Genomic DNA, 23,871 nt, shown 5'->3' with positions numbered 1-23,871 from the left:
TTTTTGCAGGACAAGTCGTAAATTTTAAAACATAATTTTATGATTTTTGGTAAAATACACAGAAAAAGCCATTACGGTTTATTGCAGCACAGCTATTAATGTGTCTATGATGGGTTGTGCAAATTACAAGAGACATGTAGGGCCATAATGTAGTTCTAGGACATGTCCATAGACTATTTCCAGCTTAATATTTTTTTAAACTGCCTTTAACAAGCGCTAGTTGACTGGTGCTTGGTGCTTTAATTTTCATGTTACAATTATCCACAAGTACTTGAGTGAATGATCATTCTTACGATCATTAAGGCGACACAAAGGGCACTAATGTTGAATGTATTCAAAAAATAAGTCCTTTGTAGCCATTACTAAGGCGAGATGGCACTAAGCGCCGAACACCAGGTGGCTGGGAAACAAGAGGTCGGAGTGGTGCATCCCTGTTTCCGTAGCTCTCATGCCTGTGCCCTTGTTTCCTGGCCATCTGGTGGTCAGTGCATAGTCCCATCTCACCTTAGTAACAGCGAGATGGGACAGCCCACTTAAGTTCTCTTTTTCCCCGTCTATAATTTGTACTTACGAAGCTTTGGTGGACAAGCCTCTCCCTTCAGAGATCCATCTGGATATATGTTGAATATGGCAGTATAACAGGAGTCATCCTCTTTTTCTAGTTGTGACAAAGTGATGGACGACGTCTCGGGGTCTTCGGTTTGTAGAACTGAGAGGCGGTTTTCATATGGTTTGGAAATTTTAACCCCAAACCTTTTACTGTGCGTTACCAAAGTCTCAAAAGAGCTTCCTCTACTCTTTTGCCAGGTGACTTGTACAACATCCATAGGAGATGAGATCTTACACGTCAGCTGAGCCTCACCTCCCTCGCTTTTTGCTGTGCAGTTTACCTGGGGCTTGATTCCTAAAAAAAAAAAGAACAACTCATTGTGAAGGTCTGTGTGACATTACATTGCAATAATATAGTATTATGTAAGCTATATGGCCAGTAATATTTGGACCCCTGACCATCACACCAGTCTGAGCTTGTTGGACATCCCATTTCAAAACCATAGGTGTTAATATAGAGTTGACCATTTTTGCATCTATAACATCCTTCAGTCTACTCGTAATGCTTTCTACAAGGTTTTGGAGCATTTCAGTGGAAATCTTTGCAGATTCAGCCAAAAAACAAAACAAAAACATTTGTGAAGTCAGACACTGATGTTAGGGAAGATGGTCTACCTTACAATCAGCATTCCAGTTCATCCTAACTCTGTGTTGCTGGTTAAGTTCTTACAACACCATGTCTTTATGGAGCTTACCATATGCCTAGGGACACAGTAATGTGGAACAGGAATGGACCTTCTCCAAACTTATGCCACAAAGCTGGTAGCAACAATTGTATATGCTGTAGTATTAATATTACCCTTCACTGTAAATGAGGAGACAAACCCCGAGCTCCAGACCATTACCCCTCCTCAACCACCTATTGCAGTAGACATAGGCATTCCGATAAGTTACTTTTTCTGGGGGATCCATCAAATCCAGATTCCTCCAGCAGGCTACCAAATAACCAGAGGAGATTCATCACTCCAGAAAATGTTTTCATTGCTCCAGTGGCGAAGTGCTTTACACAACTCCACTAGACACTAGACATTGAGCATACTGGTCTCAAGCTGGTGTACAACTACTCCACCATGGAAACCCATTTCATGAAACTCCTGACGCAAAAGGCACTTCATAGTGTTGCGCCTGCCACAGTCATCTGCTGTTCCTTAACACTACAAGTCTAAGGTGGGACTCGTGTGTGGTTGAGGTGAGGTCCCTGGTCTCAGGTTAGACCGCTTAGATCCAGAATACTCTATTGTGTCTCTGATCAATCAAAGTGTAATTTACCATTGTGTCTTCCTAGCGGTATTAGAAGCCTCAACTCCTTTCCTAATGTGAACAGGGGAGTCCTAGCATGACTTCCTACCGTGCTACCCCCATACACATAATGGGGCACATTTATAAAGCTCACCTGTTGGTAGAAGTAAAACTAGACTGGTGCAGCATCGGGCTGGCCCACCAGAGTACCATAGGGTCCTCCGGTGGGCCCAGGGTCTGATACCATAATGGGCCACAATGATCCAGGAACCAAAAAAAAATTGGTTGCTTTTGGAGCTAATCACTTGCCACTATGATCTATTTCTTTGATTTAAAACTTATAAAATTTTATTGAAGATATAGGGGTTCGCCTGAAAAATTATTTCCTCTGGTGGCCCCAGGAACCCCAGTCCAACACTGGACTGGCCTATTTGATTTGGCTGTTAGCCATTTGCCTAGTATTTATTAAAAGCACTCCATGAGCTAGACTTGGGGGCACATTTATTAAAACCAGCGTTTTAGATACCGGTCTTAATAACCCCTATAGCTGGTGGTGGATCCACTGACATTATGTAGAGGCTCCGTCCTCTACAGAACTTCGGAAGATCTTCCACCAGTTTTAAATGTAAGACGGCTTCCTAGGTGTCTTACATTCAGACCATTTTCTACGCCTAAAACAGGCGTAGAAAAAGGTAAATGAGACGACCTGCAGGCCCTTTCCCTGCCCACGCCATGCCCACAATTTTAGACCTGACGTAAACGGGGAAAAGCTTGCAGCGTTCGGGTGTCCGCCTGGCCGTGCGGAGGCCAGCGGATCCGTCCAGACTTACAATTAAGTCAATGGGGACGGATCTGTTTGAAGTTGACACAATATGGCTCAATCTTCAAACGGATCCGTCCCCCATTGACTTTCAATGTAAAGTCTGGACGGATCCGTCTGAAGCTACTTTCACACTTAGAATTTTTTCTACAATATAATGCAGACGGATCCGTTCTGAACGGATCCCAAGTCTGCATTATAGGAGCGGATCCGTCTGTGCAGACATCAGACGGACCCGCTCTGAACGGTAGTGTGAAAGTAGCCTTAATTAGGCGTATTTCAGATTAATAAATGACCCCCTTGGTGTATGGTTATTAGTCGGACCTCTGGTGGTTTTTTCAGTACGACAAGTTTATAATCACAATTAATTTGCGCATGAAAATTGGTCACATCTTTGCAGAGAAAAGTCGCATGTCTCCAGGAAAGTTCAGCTTTTAATAAAAAAAATAAAAGTTTCACTTTACCACTCAAAACTGTCATAAATAGATTGAAAAAAAGTCACAGAAAATAGAATTAGTCTAAAACTTCAAAATAGTCAAACGAGACGCAAATGTCTGATTACACGGGCGCTGTGGCACTATGTACTATATGTGCACAGCACTGGTGTATGGATACCGCTGGTACTATTATATGAGAATTATGTACTGCGACAGACTGCTATTATTATGCACTCGTACTATAAGGGCTCATGCACACGACCATATTTTCTTTCTGTTTCCGTTGTTTTTTTTACAGGTCCGTATACAGAACCATTGTCTTCAATGGGTCCGCAATAAAACTCTGCATGTCCGTTCCGCAAAAAATAGAACATGTCCTATTCTTGTCCGTTTTGCGGACAAGGACAGACATTGTTACAATGGATCCGCAAAAAAAGCTGATGCAATATAGATGTCATCCGTTTTTTGGGGTATTTTTTTGCGGATCCTTGCTTTGCAGACCACAAAATACATACGGTCGTGTGCATGAGCCCTTATACACTGATACTATTATACACTGGTATTCTTATTTGAGCCTTAAGTACTACTAGAAAAAGTACCCGGCTCTGCCCGAATATGAAGTGTTGTTCTGTTTATATGTTTATTGGATTTGTTCCAAAGCTGCCCGGGAGGCTGATCCATGCCCTGTTTTTTATGGGGAAATCGCTAGCAGCCCTATTTACCCCGGCAGATATGCGCTGTTTATTTTATTAACCTGCACTGCACGCCGCCCCTTTAACTGTGACCTCCACAGCACCACACCTCTTTAACTGTGACCTCCACAGTGCCCACTCCCTCACCAGTGACCTGTAAGGGTAAATGCCAACGTTCGGAGGTATTCACAGGGAAATCTGTGAGGACAATCCACATGCGGATTTTACTCTCCCCATTGAAGTCAATGGAGAAAATCCAGTCAGGAAAGATAAAATGAATTGACATGCTGCGGATTTTAAAATCTGCATCGTGTACATGAGAATTTTACATTTTCATAGAATACAATGTGCACGATCTACGGTGCGGATTTTCCGCACGCAAATCCAGCAGGAAAATCCACACGCAATCCAGATCATGTGCATTTAGCCTAACAGTGAAAGAAAATGGCTGAGTTGTTATGGAAACCTGGTGGACATTTGTGTGTATGTCAAGACTGAAGGACCTGAGAGCTTCTATTGGCTGATAAGGGTCATGTGACTGTGTGTATGTCAGTGACGATATGACTGAGGGACCTGTAAGTTTCTATTGGCTAATAAGGGTCATGTGACTGTGTGAATGCAGTCAGAATGTGAGTGAAGCTGTGAGCTCCTATTGGTTACTACATCCTAAAGAGCTGAGTCCTTTACAAAACTCTTCCCAGACCCTGATGTACTTATCTGCCGTATTTGGTGTCCATTGGGTTCAGGGGTTTGGATACCAATAAAGGACAGACAAACAGACATTGATTTAGGAAATTTATATAATAAACTGGTACTATTATATGCTATTATATAAGCATTATGTACTATTATACACTGATATTATTATCCACTGGTACTATTATAGACTAGTACTATTATATACGGGTATTATTATACACTTATACTATTATACACTGGTATTATTATCCACTGGTACTATTATAGACTGCTACTATTATAGACTGATACTTTTATATACTGGTACTATTATACACTGACACTATTATACATAACACTGGTACTATTATACACTGATATTATTATACACTGGTACTATTATAGGCTGGTAACGGAATCCATAATGCAATTCTGCTTTTACCAGCAAACGAAGCGTGAACGAATTTCAAAATATTAAATTGGCTCATCTCTATGTACCAGTGTGTAATAGTATCAGTGTATAGTACAGTGTATAATAGAACTGGTATATAATAGTACCAGTGTATAATAATATCAGTGTATAATAGTATCGGTGTATAATAACACCAGTGTATAGTACAGTGTATAATAATATTGGTGTATAATAATATCAGTGTATAGTACAGTGTATAATAGAACCAGTGTATAATAATATCAGTGTATAATAATATCAGTGTATAATAATATCAGTGTATAATAATATCAGTTATCAGAAAATCCACATTAAATTTGGTGCAGAAACACCCAGAAACACACACAGATTTTCTGTTTTGAATCCAGCCCCGTCTGCAGGGAAGTGAAGGAGGAGGAGAAGCTGGGGCAGTGCTCCTCAACTCCAGTCCTCAGGACCCACCTGCTGGTCATGATTTGAGAAGATCCCACAGAATGAAGACCTGTGGGACGTCCTGATGCACAGACACTAATTATGTCACCTCCTCAATACTCAGGAAATCCTGAAAACATGACAGGTGGAACCTTAGGACTGGAGCTGAGGAGCACTGGTCTAGGGTAGGGAAAGGGTTAATGCATGCCCATCCTGCGGTGAACACACGACTGTACGGTACTTGCACCCGTCTGATAGAAGCCAGCTTGTCGTATGTAGATGGGCCTGATGCGTTCATATGCACGTGTCTGCATACAGCAGTGTGCTGCTACTTGTAGTCCTTCTTTGCCATGGTGGCATGCCCCTGAGCTCCTCTTCTACATAGTCGGGGGGCGCTGGCCTAACTCTCGCCCGCATTGTACAGTACTCACCCACATATACAGGAGAGAGCGCGCAGAGAATGGCAGCGACTGTAGAAAGTACAGACATCTGTCTTGGCTTCATGGTTCTTGGCGGGAAAATGACTTCACAGTTTCACTTTCACCTTTGGACACAGATTTTTTTTAACCCTTTAGCTTCACAAAAGAACAGTGAGCTCTGTCTGCTGTATTGTATTGTTATGCTTAACCGTTGTTTTTTTTTATTTTTATAAAATAATACTTTATCTTTTAAAAAGTTATATATATTTATAATGTCTTCATTGCTGCAAAAATGAAACGCTTTCTAAAATACTTTTGTGGTTTTCCTCTAGGTTCTTGGTGTAAAAAAAATTCACAAAATTTGGTGCAAAAGCCATTTTTATCTTTCTTTTTCCCTTATGCTGCTGAGACTTTTTAAAACGTGTGCGGAGCTCAGCAGAAGGGGCGGTTTGTTGTCACCTTGTTGGATCATCACTGCTCAAAAAAGGCAGCACAACTGGTTCCACAATGTCCTGGACATACCGAAGGCTGGTCAATGTTCCCTCCAGGAACACCAGATGGGAACGGCCATGGGAGCTAATGGTACCCCACACCTTGACCCCTGCTGTTGTCCTGTCTGTCCCCACCCCATGCATGATGGTAGTAGATACTCTCTGTAACGAGCCCCTGCTCGCTCTATTCTGCTCTCACGGCACTCCCTGATGTGACCACAATATCTGCTGGTTCCGCCGTTGATGATCCGGCCTCAAACGACCGCTCGTGTCGTTTTAATTCTCACAGAACTAACACCAGTCAGGCTGTATGTGAGTTCAATCTGACAGAAACTTTATTGAATGCATCACATAAATTTATAATGACAGTTGGAACACCTCTTTCAATTGGTAAATTGTAAAACCCCCTCTGATTGGCTATGCAAATGGGGTAAGCAGAGATTAGTTCAAGAGCTTGGCTGGGAGGCAGATGGGTGTGGCCATTGTCACAGAGAGAGTCAAACCATGACATTACCCCCCCTCCCGGGAAACAGTCCAACAGCCACAGTGGGACCCTCACCGGGTCAACTCGAGGATGTTGGAAAAGTAGTCTTAAGATTCCAGGTCCGTTTGCCGTGACAATCCATCCGCATTCCCGTTTTGAGGCCCTGGCCGATATTGTATGGTGAAATTGTAGGGTTGCAAAGCCAGGCTCCACCTTAGTAATCGGCCATTCTCTCCCGCCACCCGGTTTAGCCATATCAAGGGATTGTGGTCCGTCATGACGGTAAAAGAGCGTCCATAGACGTAGGGCTGCAATTTCTTTAAAGCCCAGACTAAAGCCAAACATTCTTTTTCCACGGCAGCATATCCAACTTCACGGGGTAACAACTTGCGGCTAAGATACGCCACCGGGTGCTCCTTCCCATCGTCGCCAACTTGACTTAGTACGGCTCCCAGTCCGAACATGGAGGCGTCTGTATGTACGACAAAGCGTTTGTTAGGATCGGGTGCCGTCAGTATGGGAGCTTGTGTTAGGGTGGTTTTCAACTGTTGAAATGCTGTTTCGCACTCCGGGGACCACAGGACCTGTCTAGGGAGATTCTTTTTGGTCAGGTCCGTCAGTGGTTTGGCTATGTCACTATAGTGAGGTACAAACTTTCTGTAGTACGCGGCTGTCCCTAAAAATGCAAGTACCTGGGCCTTGGTTCTGGGAACCGGCCAGTTTAGGATGGCCTCGATTTTTGCAAGCTCCGGCCTCTGCTTCCCACATCCCACTCTATGTCCCAAATATTGTACCTCAGACATCCCGATATTACACTTGTCTGGCTTCAGGGTCAGGCCTGCAACTCTGATTCTGTCTAGCACTATGCCCAGGTGTCTGAGATGCTCCTCCCCTGTCTGGCTATAGATTGCGATGTCATCAAGATATACGCATGCAAAATCCTGCAGACCACCGAGGAGTTGATCTATCATTCGTTGGAAGGTAGCCGGAGCATTTTTCATCCCTAATGGCATTACCCGGAACTGGTAAAGGCCAAAGGGGGGTGATGAAGGCCGACTTTGGAATGGCGGCCGCCTCCAGGGGAATCTGCCAGTAACCCTTACACAGGTCAATAGTCGTCAGATAATGTCCTTGAGCTATTTTGTCCAACAATTCGTCCACTCGGGGCATGGGGTAGGCATCTGTCACAGTACAGTCATTCAGTCGCCTATAGTCCACACAAAATCGGGTCATGCCATCCCGTTTTGGGACTAATACTACAGGGGAAGCCCAGGGGCTTGCTGATGGTTCGATCACCCCTAACTCAAGCATCTCCCTAATCTCTGCTCTCATCCCTTCTTGCACAGCTCCAGGAATCCTATAGGCTGATTGTCTCAGGGGCTTCTGCCCGAGGGTCTCCACCTTGTGCACTGCCAAGTGAGTGTATCCAGGGAGTGTTGAGAACATCTCTTTCCGGTCCTGGAGTAATTCCCTGACCTGTTCTTGTTCCTGGGGTCCTAACCCATCTCCTAAATGAACATCTTCCTCCCCCCCAGAATGATTACTGATTGCAGGAAGCTCCAGCATCGGCAGGTATTCAGAGTCCCCGGTGGCAGGAGCGCATATGGCGGCTACTGCCTCAGCCCTCTCGTGATAGGCCTCCATCATATTGATGTGGAATGTCCTCTTAATTTTTGTGTCTGCACAGCTGGCGACCACGTAGGTGGTGTCGCACAGCTGTTTTACCACCTGATAGGGGCCCTGCCAGGAGGCCTGTAATTTATTTTGCTTCAAGGGTTTTAGTACTAGGACCTTCTGTCCGACACAAAAAGTGCGATTCCGAGCAGATCGATCATACCAAACCTTCTGCTGACTCTGGGCTGATTGCATATTCTCATGGACTAGCTCGGTAAGTTCCCGCAGTCAATCCCTGAGTTCCAAGACGTAACTAAGGATGGGGAGGCCTTCAGGATCCTCTCCCCCTTCCCACTGGGCCCTCACTAAGTCTAAGGGTCCCCTAACCCTTCGCCCATACAACAGCTCAAATGGTGAAAACCCTGTGGACTCTTGAGGTACCTCCCTGTATGCGAACAGTAGGTGGGGAAGATATTTTTCCCAATCCTTCCTACTCTCCACGAAGGCCCGAAGTAGCTGTTTTAGGGTCCCGTTAAATCTCTCGCACAGCTCGTTCGTTTGGGGGTGGTAGGGTGCACTCCGGAGGGTTTTAATACCACAGAGGCGCCAGAGCTGCTGGGTCAGCTCAGCGGTGAACTGATTTCCTTGATCAGACAATATCTCCTGGGGAAATCCTACCCTAGTAAACACCCGCAGTAAGGCATCAGCTACCGTGTCAGCCTGGATATTGGATATGGGAATAGCTTCCGGGTAGCGGGTGGCGTAATCCACCACTGTAAGAATATACTTCTTCCCAGTAGCACTGGGGCGGGCCAGTGGGCCAATAATGTCTACTGCTATCCGGCTAAAGGGTTCCCTAATTATCGGCATGGGGTGCAGAGAGGCTTTTGGATGATCCCCCGCCTTTCCTACTCTCTGGCAAGTCTCACAGGTCCGGCAGTATTCTCGTACCTCTGCATGTAACCTAGGCCAGAAGAAAGCACGAGACAACCGACTCCGGGTCTTAGCTATCCCTAAATGTCCGGCCAAGGGGATGTCGTGAGCCAGCCTCAATAGCTCCTGTCTGTACTTCTGGGGTACGACTAGCTGTTTGTGGGGGCCCTCGCGTTTCCCGTTGCCCACCCCTTCAGTGTAACGATAAAGAAGCCCTCCCTCCCACTCTATTCTGTCTTCCCCTAACCCCCCTGGATCCTTGCCCGCCCTGTCCCGATAGCACGCTAAAGTAGGGTCTCTCCGGGTTTCTTGCCTAATGTCGGAAGGAGAATCCCAGGACATGGGGTTGTCAAGTCGGGGTAACGTGGGAGGATTTGGTCTTACCTGGGTCCCCATAGGAGTGGAGTTGCCTTGTAGGTGGCTTTGTTGTCGGGTGGTCACGGCCATGGCGGTCTCTGGTGCAAATGAAGAAGTCAAATGCCCCAAGTCGTTCCCCAAAAGTACTTCTGCGGGTAACTCACGGAGTATCCCTACTCTCACTTGTCGCTTCCCTGAGCCCCAATCCTGGTGAACTCTGGCGGTGGATAAGCGCAGCACCTTGCCCCCTGCTACCCTGACTGCCACAGTCTGGCCGGTTCGGGCCGACTGAGGAACCATGTGAGGCTGAATAAGGGTAATCGTAGCCCCGGAATCACGAAGTCCCTGGGCCGGCTGCCCATTAACCCATACCGCCTGACGATGGTGCTGCCGATTATCTTCAGCAGCGGCCTGGACGGGATCCGCCTCGAACAGCTCACCAAACTCTTCCTGAACATCTAGCGGGTTGGCCTCGTTCTGGAGGCAATAATTCGCCGACTTGGATAACTGGGCAGTCTCTTTGTACCTCGGGGATCGATTAGGGCAATAACGCTGCAGATGACCCGTTTGATTACATGTATAGCACTTAGGCCCGGTAGAAGATTTTGATTGGGCTAAGGGTCTAGAGGCAGCCCACTGAGATACTGGAGTTGGGCTCGAGGTCGGTACACTGGGCCGCGGTAGTGGATAGCGCTGGCCTCCAATGGATCTCCGAGAGTCCAGATATTCATCGGCCAAAGTAGCTGCTTGCTGTACCGTCTGTGGCCGCTTATCTCGCACCCAATCCCGTACTATCGGAGGGGTGTGGTCAAAGAACTGCTCTAAGAGAACTAGCTGGGTGATGTCCTCTATGGTATGAGCATGGCTTCCCTGGAACCAGCCCTTGAGGTTCCGCTGCAAATAATTTGAATGCGCGAAAGGGCAACTTACGGACAGGTGCTGTATCTCTAGGTGCTGTCTCTGATCACCGTATTTCCGCCATTCTCCACTCATGTTGTCGCTCCAATTCTCTCTCTTGTCGCTCTAGTTCTTTCTCTTGCCGCTCATCCTGCCGCTGGATGTCTCTGATGGCATTCTGTATGGCGGTCTCAGATGGGTTGGCACCATATAATGCCAACCGTTCTCTAACTCGTTGCTGAAACAAGGCTTCCACGGACCGAGGTCCAGCATCACCATCCCTCTGATCCATCTCAGCTAACTCTGATCAAGGTGGCCTTGTTCTTTGTCTCCTCGGCTCTCAAGTAACTCTTTCAGCGTGTCTCTCCTGCAGGCTGCGTAGCTGGTCATTCCTAGTTGTGATTTGGAGTGTCCCAGTAACTGGAGAGCCAATCCCACCGCTGCCACCAATGTAACGAGCCCCTGCTCGCTCTATTCTGCTCTCACGGCACTCCCTAATGTGACCACAATATCTGCTGGTTCCGCCGTTGATGATCCGGCCTCAAACGACCGCTCGTGTCGTTTTAATTCTCACAGAACTAACACCAGTCAGGCTGTATGTGAGTTCAAACTGACAGAAACTTTATTGAATGCATCACATAAATTTATAATGACAGTTGGAACACCTCTTTCAATTGGTAAATTGTAAAACCCCCTCTGATTGGCTATGCAAATGAGGTAAGCAGAGATTAGTTCAAGAGCTTGGCTGCCAGATGGGTGTGGCCATTGTCCCCGAGAGAGTCAAACCATGACATTCTCCAGCCCTCAGTGAACTCTGATGAGACCATCATTAGAACCAAGGCAGAACCTGCTTTCATCACTGAACATTATTGTTTGCCATTGATGACCACATTAGGGTTCATGGAGGTCTGTAGAGCGTCTACTGTCATCATGCATAGTGTGGAGACGCACAGGACAACACCAGGTGTCATGGTGCCGGGTACCATTAGCTACGATCAGGGATGGACTGGGACAATAAAGTGGCCCTGGACTTCAGCCAGACCGGCCCACTGACCGGCCCACCGGGGGCGGAGCAAATAAAGGGGTGGGGCTCACATACATCCATTCAGCGGAGCAAATAGAGGGGCGGGGCTCACATCCATCCATTCTGCTAAACGGGGGGCGGAGCAGCAGTAGGGGCGGGGCTCATATCCATTTATTCAGGCGAGCCGGGGGCGGAGCACCAGGAGGGGAGGGGCTCACATTCATTCAGCTGCGCTGGAGGGCGAAGCAGGAGGCGGGGCTCACATCCATCTATTCAGCTGAGCCGGGGGCGGGGCTAACATCTCTCTTCAGTCTATCAGGGCCTCGCTGATAACCGCCCCGCCCCCGTCTGGTAGTGATGCCGCAGCTGAGTGTACTGTGCGTGCAGGGGGGTCGTGCGGCCAGGGCCCCCTGATGGCGGCCCTGGCCGGCCCATAATTCGATCGGCCCACCGGGATTCTCCCGGTACTCCCGATGGCCAGTCCATCGCTGGCTACGATGGCTGTTCCAATGCAGTACTCGTGGAGGGAACATTGACCAGCCTTCAGTCCAGGGACCAGTTTTGCTGCCTTTTTTGACTCAGGAGATGAGGGATGAGATTTATTAAAACCGGTGTAAAGGAAAACTGAATTAGTTGCCCATAGCAAGCAATTAGATTCCAACTTTGATTTTCCAAAGGAGCTCTGAAAAATTAAACGCGGATTCTGATTGGTTGCTACGGGCAACTAAGCCAGTTTTCCTTTACATCAGTTTTGATAAATCTCCCCTGTGGTGTTTCTAGAAGATTACACAATGTGCTCGTCAGGGTCTCTAGAAGCTCCCCTGACCAGCTCCATCACCAGATCTCTCCCTCTTCAAAAATGTCTGGGACTGGACGGGGCGACAGAGATCCCATGTACAGCAGCCAACAACCACCTTGTCTGAACTACGTCCACAGGAGGAGATCTAACATCTGAATGACCATCACCATACCAGAGCAAAGGGGGATGCCACCCAGTATTAATGTGACACTGCCTCATCATATACCTGCTGCAGAACCTAAAGTAACAGGGGCAACACCCTGGTTGTGTGATCATTGACCGAGCACCAGTAGTAGTTTATACTTTTTCAATCTCAGATCAATCGAATTAAGTTTTCAAGGTGTTTTTCCCCCCCCCGCCTTTTCCGTTAGTGTATTTGTCCGGTTGAACACAGATTTGCTCTCTGCTAGGTCTAGGTATCTGTGAAGACCTTCTGGCACTGCAGGGAGGCATCCTTGGTAACGCATATGGAGGCTCTGAGTTCAGCGCATGTATGGAGTCACTCTGAAAGAGCCGTCAGTGGCCTCCTAATTGTCCGAACACAGTAGTTATGCCCCCTTAGTGCCCCCTCCCTGGTTTAAAGTAGTCATCATTTGGTTGGACAGCACAGGGCTTGTGATTTTCAACTCGACACCAAGATTGTTCCCATCCAGTGATCTGTCTCATGATGTTAGCAAGGAGAAGGCTACACAGCAGAGGCTTGTGGTAATGAAAGAGAAATCTTTTAAATGATCATGTGAAAAGTCTCTAGGAGAAGAAATGCTTCACATCTAAACAGTTAAGTTATCTTGTACTGATGCTGAGTTATACCTGGTATTATACTCCAGATCTGCACTCACTATTCTGCTGGTGCAGTCACTGTGTACATACATTACATTACTTATCCTGTACTGATGCTGAGTTATACCTGGTATTATACTCCAGAGCTGCACTCACTATTCTGCTGGTGGAGTCACTGTGTACATACATTACATTACTTATCCTGTACTGATCCTGAGTTACATCCTGTATTATACTCCAGAGCTGCACTCACTATTCTGCTGGTGCAGTCACTGTGTACATAAATTACCATTACTTATCCTGTACTGGTCCTGAGTTACATCCTGCATTATACTCCAGAGCTGCAATCACTATTCTGCTGGTGTAGTCACCGTGTACATACATTACATTACTTATCCTGTACTGATCCTGAGATACATCCTGTATTATACTCCAGAGCTGCACTCAGTATTCTGCTGGTGCAGTCACTGTGTACATACAGTACAGACCAAAAGTTTGGACACACCTCCTCATTCAAAGAGTTTTCTTTATTTTCATGACTATGAAGGCATCAAAACTATGAATTAACACATGTGGAATTATATACATAACAAACAAGTGTGAAACAACTGAAAATATGTCATATTCTAGGTTCTTCAAAGTAGCCACCTTTTGCTTTGATTACTGCTTTGCACACTCTTGGCATTCTCTTGATGAGCTTCAAGAGGTAGCCCCTGAAATGGTCTTCCAACAGTCTTGAAGGAGTTCCCAGAGATGCTTAGCACTTGTTGGCCCTTTTGCCTTCACTCTGCGCTCCAGCTCACCCCAAACCATCTCGATTGGGTTCAGGTCCGGTGACTGTGGAGGCCAGGTCATCTGGCGCAGCACCCCATCACTCTCCTTCATGGTCAAATAGCCCCTACTTTCAAAGTTTTCCCAATTTTTCGGCTGACTGACTGACCTTCATTTCTTAAAGTAATGATGGCCACTCGTTTTTCTTTACTTAGAATTTGTATTATGGCAAGAAAAAAGTAGCTAACAGTCTATTCAGTAGGACTATCAGCTGTGTATCCACCTGACTTCTCCTCAATGCAACTGATGGTCCCAACCCCATTTATAAGGCAAGAAATCCCACTTATTAAACCTGACAGGGCACACCTGTGAAGTGAAGACCATTTCAGGGGACTACCTCTTGAAGCTCATCAAGAGAATGCCAAGAGTGTGCAAAGCAGTAATCAAAGCAAAAGGTGGCTACTTTGAAGAACCTAGAATATGACATATTTTCAGTTGTTTCACACTTGTTTGTTATGTATATAATTCCACATGTGTTAATTCATAGTTTTGATGCCTTCAGTGTGAATCTACAATTTTCATAGTCATGAAAATAAAGAAAACTCTTTGAATGAGAAGGTGTGTCCAAACTTTTGGTCTGTACTGTACATTACATTACTTATCCTGTTCTGATCCTGAGTTACACCCTTTATTATCAAAAAATGTGTAGTGGCTCACCTGTTTAGTGACTGGAGTAAGGTGCTCTAAGTCGCATCTGATCCTCCCACTCAGAAAAATTGTACAAAAAGTATTACTATAGAGACCGGCACTCTAAATCTGAGGTCACGCAGAGGGTGCAAATGTAGCAAATTTTTTAGCATATTTAATATCAATAATACATAAACACACCCCTAAATAAAATACAAAAAAATGCAATAAAATAAGATACACTAGAAGAGGATAAAAGAAGGGGTCCCCCCCTGAAAAATGTAGGTATTAGTTCTGTGACATTTACATCACCTATTAGGGAGAAGAATAGAAAAACTATTTCAAACCCTGCAAAGAAAATAAAGAAGGAGCACAATGTTTGGCTGTCTATGTCATTGCTCTATTAGTCCACATCAAATCTGTATAGTCACCATGTGGTGTAAAAGAGGGGACACAGCAGCACCCCTATACCCCGCTCTGAGAAGAGTGGAAGCGCTTCCAATGGTATTACCAGGCAACGATCAGTCCGGACAAGCAAAACACATGGAGCTGACACACACACGTGGGACGCCGAATCAGAGGCAACACGTGGGACGCCTATTGCAGGCAAAACACCCAGCCCTCACCAACAGCGGGAGCTCCAGGCGGACGCCGTGACAGGTAAGCGGCCAGTGCAACCATGTACAGTGGGACGCCACTGTCATACATCGGTGAGCACAGGCCTGCTTTTATTCTATCTGCCAAATGGACTCAGCAGTGGAACCATTGCAAAATATATGCTGAGATTATTTCTCCCTGTCTGGGCGGCAGTATTGGGGATATCAAATTAGTGCATTGAACAGAGCACCGATACTGCATTATTAACTGGGACTGAGCATAATTTATCATTGACCAGAACTAAGTTGTTAAACATTCGGAGATAATTGATGGAACTTGTGGCTATATGTGTACACTTTCCAAGTGGGCTGAGATACAGGACTTACTATGTGCCCAGTTCTGGTCTGTGCTGCCACCTTGTGGTAGTATCACATCTGCTCTACAAGTAACATTAAGAATCCATCCTGCAGTGGTTTTGTCACACCCTGCCCTGTGGGTGTTCTGAGGAGATCTGTCAGAATTGCTGCACGTGACTCGATCTGACAGTTTGTTTTGTTGTGGGTTTGAGCAGAATCCAACCTCCTCCCAGCTGCTGTTATTTACGTAATTGGGGAGGCTATTTATTCCTCCCTCTTCCTATAGCCTTTGCGGGTTATAGTTCTGCCTTGTGTGAGCTCTGAAAGTTTGGTGGATCGTCTGCTCCAGCACATCTGAAGATAAGTCCTTTTCCCTTTTTTTCTTCTGTGTCTGTTTTTACTAGGCCCCTAGGGTGACACTAGCTCCTTCGGTTGTAGAAGGAGCTGGGTGTCTCTTTCCCTCTTCTCTAGAGCTGAGGGTTTGGTTCAGTGTGTTATAGTCCTAGGTACGTGGGCATGTGCACATCTACCATCCAGATATGCACATGGGCATAGCAGCTTACGGAAAGTGTTTTAGGGATTGCTAGGAGGTGACCCCTTTGTTCTCTAGCATTTGGGGCCTAGTCAGTTGTTTTGTTTGCCTTGTTGTGTTCTGTTTCCTTCCCTTATCTTACCTGCCGTGACAGGTTTATATTGAACTGATGGCCATATTATAAATACCGCATGGTGACTATACAGATTTGATGTGGACTAATAGGGCAATTACATAGACAGCCAAACATTGTGCTCCTTCTTTATACTCTTTGGAGTGATTGAAATAGTTTTTTCTATTCTTCTTCCTAATAGGTGATGTAAATGTCACAGAACTAATACCTACATTTTTCAAGGGGGACCCCTTCTTTTATCCTCTTCTAGTGTATCTTATTTTATTGTATTTTTTTTTATTTTATTTAGGGGTGTGTTTATGTATTATTGATATTAAATATGCTAAAAAATTAGCTACATTTGGACCCTCTGCGTGACCTCAGATTTAGAGTGCCGGTCTCTATAGTAATACATTCTTTATTATACTGCAGAGCTGCACTCACTATTCTGCTGGTGCAGTCACTGTGTACATACATTACATTACTTATCCTGTACTGATCCTGAGTTACATCCTGTATTATACTCCAGAGCTGCACTCACTATTCTGCTGGTGCAGTCACTGTGTACATACATTACATTACTTATCCTGTACTGATCCTGAGTTACATCCTGTATTATACTCCAGTGCTGCACTCACTATTCTGCTGGTGCAGTCACTGTGTACATACATTACATTACTTATCCTGTACTGATCCTGAGTTACATCCTGTATTATATTCCAGAGCTGCACTCACTATTCTGCTGGTGCAGTCACCGTGTACATACATTACATTACTTATCCTGTACTGATCCTGAGTTACATCCTGTATTATACTCCAGAGCTGCACTCACTATTCTGCTGGTGCAGTCACTGTGTACGTAAGTTACTTATCCTGCACTGATCCTGAGTTACATCCTTTATTACAGCGGTCCCCAACCGCCGGGCCGCGGCCCAGGACCGGGCCCTGGAAGATTGTTTGCCGGGCCGCGGCAATCAGGGCCGTCTTTAACACGGTACTAATGAAGTGCTTCCATTATGGAAGCGCTTCATTAGTACCGGAGGACCAGAAAGCGGTGAATGATCTGTAATCACCGGTTCCTGGTCCTCGGCTTGGCTGTCGGCTGTGCAGGGCTGCGCACAATGTGAGGGCGTACTGTGACCTCAGACTGTGCGCCACGCCCGCAATACACAGCCGACAGCAGGATAAGGAGGATCACGATGGTGAGGAGCGGTGGCGTCCAGGAGCAGGAGAGGTAAGTGTTTTTTATTTTTTTATTTACGCTGATGGCTGGGGGATGATGGCTGACATGAGGGCTGATGGCTGTCTGACATGGGGGGCTGATGGCTTTCTGACATGGGGGCTGATGGCTGTTTGACATGGGGTCTGATGGCTGTCTGACATGGGGTCTGATAACTAACATGGGGGCTGATGGCTGACATCAAGGGGCTGATGGCTGGTTGACATGGGGGGCTGATGGCTGGATGACATGGGGTGCTGATGGCTGGTTGACATTGGGGCTGATGGCTGGCTGACATGGGGGGCTGATGGCTGGATGACATGGGGTGCTGATGGCTGGTTGACATTGGGGCTGATGGCTGGCTGACATGGGGGGCTGATGGCTGGATGACATGGGGTGCTGATGGCTGGCTGACATGGGGGCTGATTGCTGGCTGACATGGGGCTGGTGGCTGGCTGACATGGAAGTTGATGGCTGACATGGGGGCTGATTGCTGGCTGACATGGGGGTGATGGCTGACATGGGGGCTGATGGCTGACATGGGGGCTGATAGATGGCTGAAGGTTCGGGGGTTGATCTGAGGTCTGATTAACATTGGGGGTCTGATTGCTGGTCTGACCTAAGGTGTAATGGAAAATATAATTTTATTATTGTCCTCCTTTAAAACATAGGTGCATTTTATGGGCCGGTGCGTCTTATAGGGCGAAAAATACGGTACAGTGCAGCAGAGACCAGTACAGCAGGGACCCTAGTCAGTTTATATAGTCGTTATATAGTGTTATATATTTTAATATGTACCTTGTGTTTTGTTATGCGTGTGAATTAGTCAGCGCCGACCAGCACCCCCTAAGCCCCGCCCCAGAACCCCCACCACACCCGGTCCCTGGGAAAATTGTCTTGCATGAAACTGGTCCTTGGTGCAAAAAAGTTTGGGGACCACTGCTTTATTATACTCCAGAGCTGCACTCACTATTCTACTGGTGGAGTCACTGTGTACATACATTACTTGTGGTCGGGGCTACACCTGGATCGGGACCCTAACTAGTAGTTAACTAAACGGTTTGATTTTTGCCGTAACCGCAACGTCGTAGGGATGACTGAAGGAGGCTATCCCCTGGTGAGATGATGAAATGGAGGGTGGGAAGGGTGGGTGTGTTGAGCAGATGTAGGGGAGGGGGAAATTAGCCTAAATAGCGGGGCAGAGCCCCCCCACAAATACAGGCCAATAAATCGGCCTTAAAACTTGTGGTCGGGGCTACACCTGGACCGGGACCCTAACTAGTAGTTAACTAAACGGTTTGATTTGTGCCGTAACCGCAACGTCGTAGGGATGACTGAAGGAGGCCAAAAAAGAGCATATGCCATCAGAAAACTTTATTTACAAACCGCACTTACAGTACAAGATTCTGACAGGCGTGAGACATCTCAATGTTCGGGTGAGGTATGTATCTGGAATAACAGAAGGAGTGCCAGCGCCCTAATTTCCTGATGACGTGAGCAGGAACTCTGTTCTTGGATGCTGCGGAAGCGGTGCCAATCCGAAAGGAGTGGCCAGAGACAGATGCCGGGTCTAAACCTAGGTTGGCCATCAGGGAGCGAATATGTGAAACAAACTGGGAGCTTGTGAGATGTGCTGCATTGAAAGGCAATAGTGGCCTCTGGGGTGATGTACTGTCAATACTACTTAACAATTGGTGTAGCACTCGAACAGGGCACCAGCGGTGGGTGGTTGGGTAGTATGTGATCTGGGTAGGAGGGCCTAACTGTGATGTTTTGGTGCACGTGAGCGAGAGAATGAAATTATCTGTGTCAGTCTTCAGTTGCCCGACAGTCAGATACCTGCGGCTACTACGGGTTGAGGTAAACTCTCCTGGTCTCAGGAAGCCATAGAAAGCCAGGTATATGGCTGATTTTATCACTAGACTCTGTTGGGCTCCAAAAGGGCCATGGTCTAACATGTCAGACAACTGACGAAATATTTGCCCGGTGATGGACTGGCGGCCCGGCCGCGTGTTAGGATTGCATTTTTCAAGCCCCCTGATTGTAGCCTTGACTACGTGAATGGAGAACAGTGAGGGAGCTTGCGGTTGACTGGAGGCTCGGAAATGCTGTACACCAGCTAAGTAAGACTTGACGTGGAGTGTGATAAATTCAACTCAGAGTGACAATAACCGATGAAGGCCAGGATGTAGTTGGTAAAATCGAGAATGCCTTGGGGAAATTTGTCTTAAAATTTAAGAAATGCCCTCCAACCTGTATGATAAGCCCTGGCCGTGTTGGGTGACAGGGACTTGGCCAGTAGAGAACGAGCTGTAGCTAAGTGAGAGTTTATATCCAGACCAGAGAAGGGAACGGAGGGACTGTGGCTCCGCTGTTGTCTGCGTCGGGAAATACCTGCGAGAAAAGGCCAAAATTAGCTCTAGACAGCGCATCAGCTGCGACATTCTTCTGTCCTGATATATGTGAGCATATGTAGCGAAACTGGTATTGCAATGAAATAAGCACTAACCGTCTGAGGAATGGTAACACCTGCGGGGATTTAGATGACCCGTTATTTAGGATATCCATTACTGCTGCGTTATCGGAAATGAACAACACTGTGTGACCGGTCCACTCGTGACCCCATACATGAGCGGCTGCAACTAAGGGGTAAATCTCACAGGAAGCTGAAGACTGAAGAAACCCTGGCAGTGTCTTGACCTCGTCAGGCCACATGTTCGCTAGCCAATGTGTGCCAAAAATGGCTGCGAATCCAGAACTGGGAGCTGCATCAGAGAAAACTATAGGGGAACTGTTGGACACCACCGGGATGAGGAGAGAAATACCATTCCAGTTACTAAGAAAATAGTCCCACATGGCTAAATCGGCTACTATTTGGTCGTCAAGGCATATGAGGCTGTCTTGTGAGGGAGCTGAAGGAAGGAGAGCTAGTAGTCGCGACACGAATGGCCTACCTTGGGGCATGACTCGCATAGCAAAATTTAACATGCCTAAAAGAGACTGTAATTAAATTTTTTTAATGGTTCTGGTCTGCGTAAAATTGTGGAGGGTGAACCTAATCCTGTCCAGTTTGTCTTCCGGTAATTTAGCGACCATGTTTACAGTGTCCAGAATGATATCTAGGAAAGTAATAACTGGGGACGGACCTTCAACCTTTTTTGGGGATACGGGAATGTCAAGTTGGTGAAAACAGTTTAGCAGCGACCGCAGTGCTTTTGGATTGGACCCGGGGTGTTCCAATAACAGAAAGTCGTCCAAGTAATAAATAACAAAACTACAATGGAACTCGTTGACTAGTATCCAGTGGAGAGCCTGGGCCAGTTTGTCAAACAACCATGGACTGCTTTTTGAACCGAAAGTGAGTTTAGAGGCAAAGTAATAAAGATCTCTCCACTTTATACCATGCCACTGCCACAGAGTTGGACTGATGGGGAGTAGCTTAAAGGCGTCAGATATATCAGCTTTTGACAGAATAGAGTTACGTCCTAACTGCAGTATGATGGCGATGGCCTGATCTATGGAGGAGGATTCATACTGACTTCTTCGGAGGGTATGAGAGAGTTAATACTGGGGGTGGAGTGACCATGTGGGGCTGATAGATCGATGATCAACCTTTCTTTGTTACTAAACTTGCCTGTGACTACGCCTATAGGGCTAACTCTCCACCGTCCAAAAGGAGGAGAAGAAAAGGGGCCTATTAGGAATCCCTTAGCCAACTCGATGGAAATCAATTCATCCGCTGCCTGAGGATGAAGTTCCGCTGACAATAAATTCCTGCACTCATAAGACGATTCAGGCAAGGCGATTAGGCCAGTGTGGAAACCTGATCTAAATCCTGACATGAGGAACTAAACGAAGCTAGGGTCGTGGTGTTTGCGTAGGAAGTGCAGCAGGCAATCAACGTTGAGGACACTCAGATACGACTTATCCGCTTTTAATGTACAGACCGACTTGGGATGGGCTCTAAAACAATTCACACAAACATGTAATAGCCTACACTGACTATAATTGCAGGAGGAAAAATTGAAATTATTGCAGATCTGTGAGATATTGAATGGGCCTTCCTAACTTGTCAACTAAACCAGAGGCATACTGGGGATCAGGGTGCCTAGACGGCTGTGCGGGAGGGCTAGTATCGGCACTTGAGGCAGCTTTCTGACACCATTCTGCTGTGTGATAGATGGATTGACACAGAGAACAAGCAGGAGCCCTAAGACCAGCAAAGTGTCTGCAAAATATCTCAGTGTCGATATTAGCCCAGTTTGTGAGAAATTGAAATTGACTGAGGGCCGCCGCGGCCTTAGCTGAAAATGAGCAGTGATAATCGTAAAATGAACTACCACCATATTTGTACCCCAATTCGGTTACCCTAAACAAATAAAGATCTAATTCCTCCCTGCGGTCGGGCCGTACGAAACAAATCACATCTCTATACAGGCTGAAAGCTAAAAGGAACTCCGGGATGGTAAGCTTTCTATTTAGCTTGAGATCACTGCCCCTGAGTACTACTGAGATATCACCGCACGCGATGATTTTGCTGTCAGAGAAATCCAGAGTAGCAATCAACAGGGAAGCCAGGTTGACGTCCCTGTCTTCCAGAATATCTTTCTTGATGTTGGCCGGTATAATGTGAGCCGGGGTGATATTAGGAACAGAGACTGTCGTACCGGTACACCCTGCTGCGGATGTGGACGGGATAGCCAACTCTGGACCCGGAGGAGTGAGAACGGCACTCCGGGACTCGACCGTGTCCAGTCTGGATTGGATGTCCGTGACTGATGACGTAAGATTGTTGAGTATGAGGTGAATCTGAGCGAGCGAGGTCTGGACTGTGGCCATCGAGACTTCCTCCTGACGTTGAGGACTCGCAGAAGACATGAGTAGGCGGTATAAATCCGCCTTTCTGGCTGAGGCTGTAAACGGGATACCCCTCTTGGACAGTGTGAGAGAAGGATTTATGATTTTATGAATATATAATGAGAATATTCTGTAGTACACATTTCTGTCCACTAGATGGCTGCAAACCATATGTATGAGAAGGTCAATGAGGGAGGGGGAAGAGGGGATACTGAAACCACTCCTATCAGGTTAAGGAGCCAATAGTCTCTTCTTAAGGAACACCCCTTTTGTGATGTCATGTCTGCTATTTAAGTGAATGTACTGAGAATAAAAGGCTCTCTCGCCTGCTCTCTTCTACCATGGCTCAAAGAGGATGAGAAGATGCTTTCATGAAACCACCTAGTGTCTGGTCTCATTATAAAGCAGTATGCTGTACACATACTTATTCTTCTAATTGATTTGGCACCACACAAAGAAGAAGGAGAGTCGCATGAATTGCGACGACAAAATGGCGCCGAGCTTGGGGCAGATAGCTTGCGTAACTTCCGATTCAAACGCCACGAGAACGACTTAAACGGAACCATCAGACGAGATCACATGCTGGCAAGGTAAGAAAGCTTTATTTCTTACAAATCTCCTCTGTAACTTCCGCTTTTGTGGGTTCTCAAGAGTTGAATTGGTGTTATCGCGATATAAGGGTTCAAATTATAGCTGATCTGTCTGTTAGAAAGAACCTATTGAAATATTCCTTCTTTGTGTGGTAGAACGTGCTGGAACTAAAAGGAAGTTGTTAGACAGCTGAGCCGGATATCCTGTGACGTAGAATTGTTTCCCAGCCCAAGATTCTGACGAGAATCTGGAGATAAGGGTTAATACCAATTGCCATAGGCAATTGGAAGTTATTAAGATTTTGTATCCCGGTGAATTGACGAGGGGTCTTCACTTTGAGAGATTGTGGGCTCAATACTATTATATCATTTGATCTTTGTGCAACTGCGCTTAAGTTTGTGGGTTCGGTGGCGATTACTTATAGTAATCGGATTCCGTTTGATCTAAGTTTGCGGGTTTGATAAGTAGCAATTGTTTGATCTTCGTGCAACTACAATAATGGGAAATTCTAATGTTGCAGGACAGAGTAAAGAGATATTAACGGCGACTCAGTTGATGAGAGGAAAAGAAAGGAAAAGTTTCAGTTAGAAATAAAAGTTGAAAGCATTCTGTCATACTAAGTAGCAGCGATTTCCGGTATTATCCGTAAATATGCAGTTTTGTGTAAAAGTTCCCCCTAGAGTTTGCAAATGCAGTAGGAGATAGATTAAATTAAAGTGTATATGGAAAGTTGAAAGTAATTGATAGTAAAATGGAGGATTTGGGTGTGGTAAGGGAATAAAGAGAGTTGGCCATGCGGCATTCCCTTCCCCCCACCACATGTGTTGTAACTAAGTAATCCTGGGTCTTGTGGTCCATCAAAGACTACCTATTGCTTTTTCTGTCAGCCCTCCTCTACACCAGGTGCTGGAATGTGCTAATCAGCACCACCCACTGTGCCTTCTGCTCTCTCTAGCTTTTCCCCACCCCCCAAAAACTCTTTCCTTAGGCTGAAAATAACCCTTCCCAATTGTA

At 46.2% G+C, this 23,871-nt stretch overlaps 1 protein-coding gene across 1 annotated transcript in view; it reads right to left on the bottom strand.

Moving 5' to 3' along the window:
* LOC120993597 overlaps window positions 1–23,871 on the bottom strand; it is a 114,013-nt gene that overhangs the window by 44,347 nt on the left and 45,795 nt on the right. The window contains exon 5 of the mRNA XM_040422072.1: window positions 572–904. Within this exon, the coding sequence (XP_040278006.1) occupies window positions 572–904 (333 nt within the window). The remainder of the gene's footprint in view (window positions 1–571; window positions 905–23,871) is intronic.

This window comes from Bufo bufo, chromosome 3, assembly GCF_905171765.1.
Source record: "Bufo bufo chromosome 3, aBufBuf1.1, whole genome shotgun sequence".
NCBI classification, from domain to species: domain Eukaryota; kingdom Metazoa; phylum Chordata; class Amphibia; order Anura; family Bufonidae; genus Bufo; species Bufo bufo.
The sequence above is the reverse complement of the archived record's forward strand: the minus strand, read 5'-3'. Positions and strand labels throughout refer to the sequence as shown.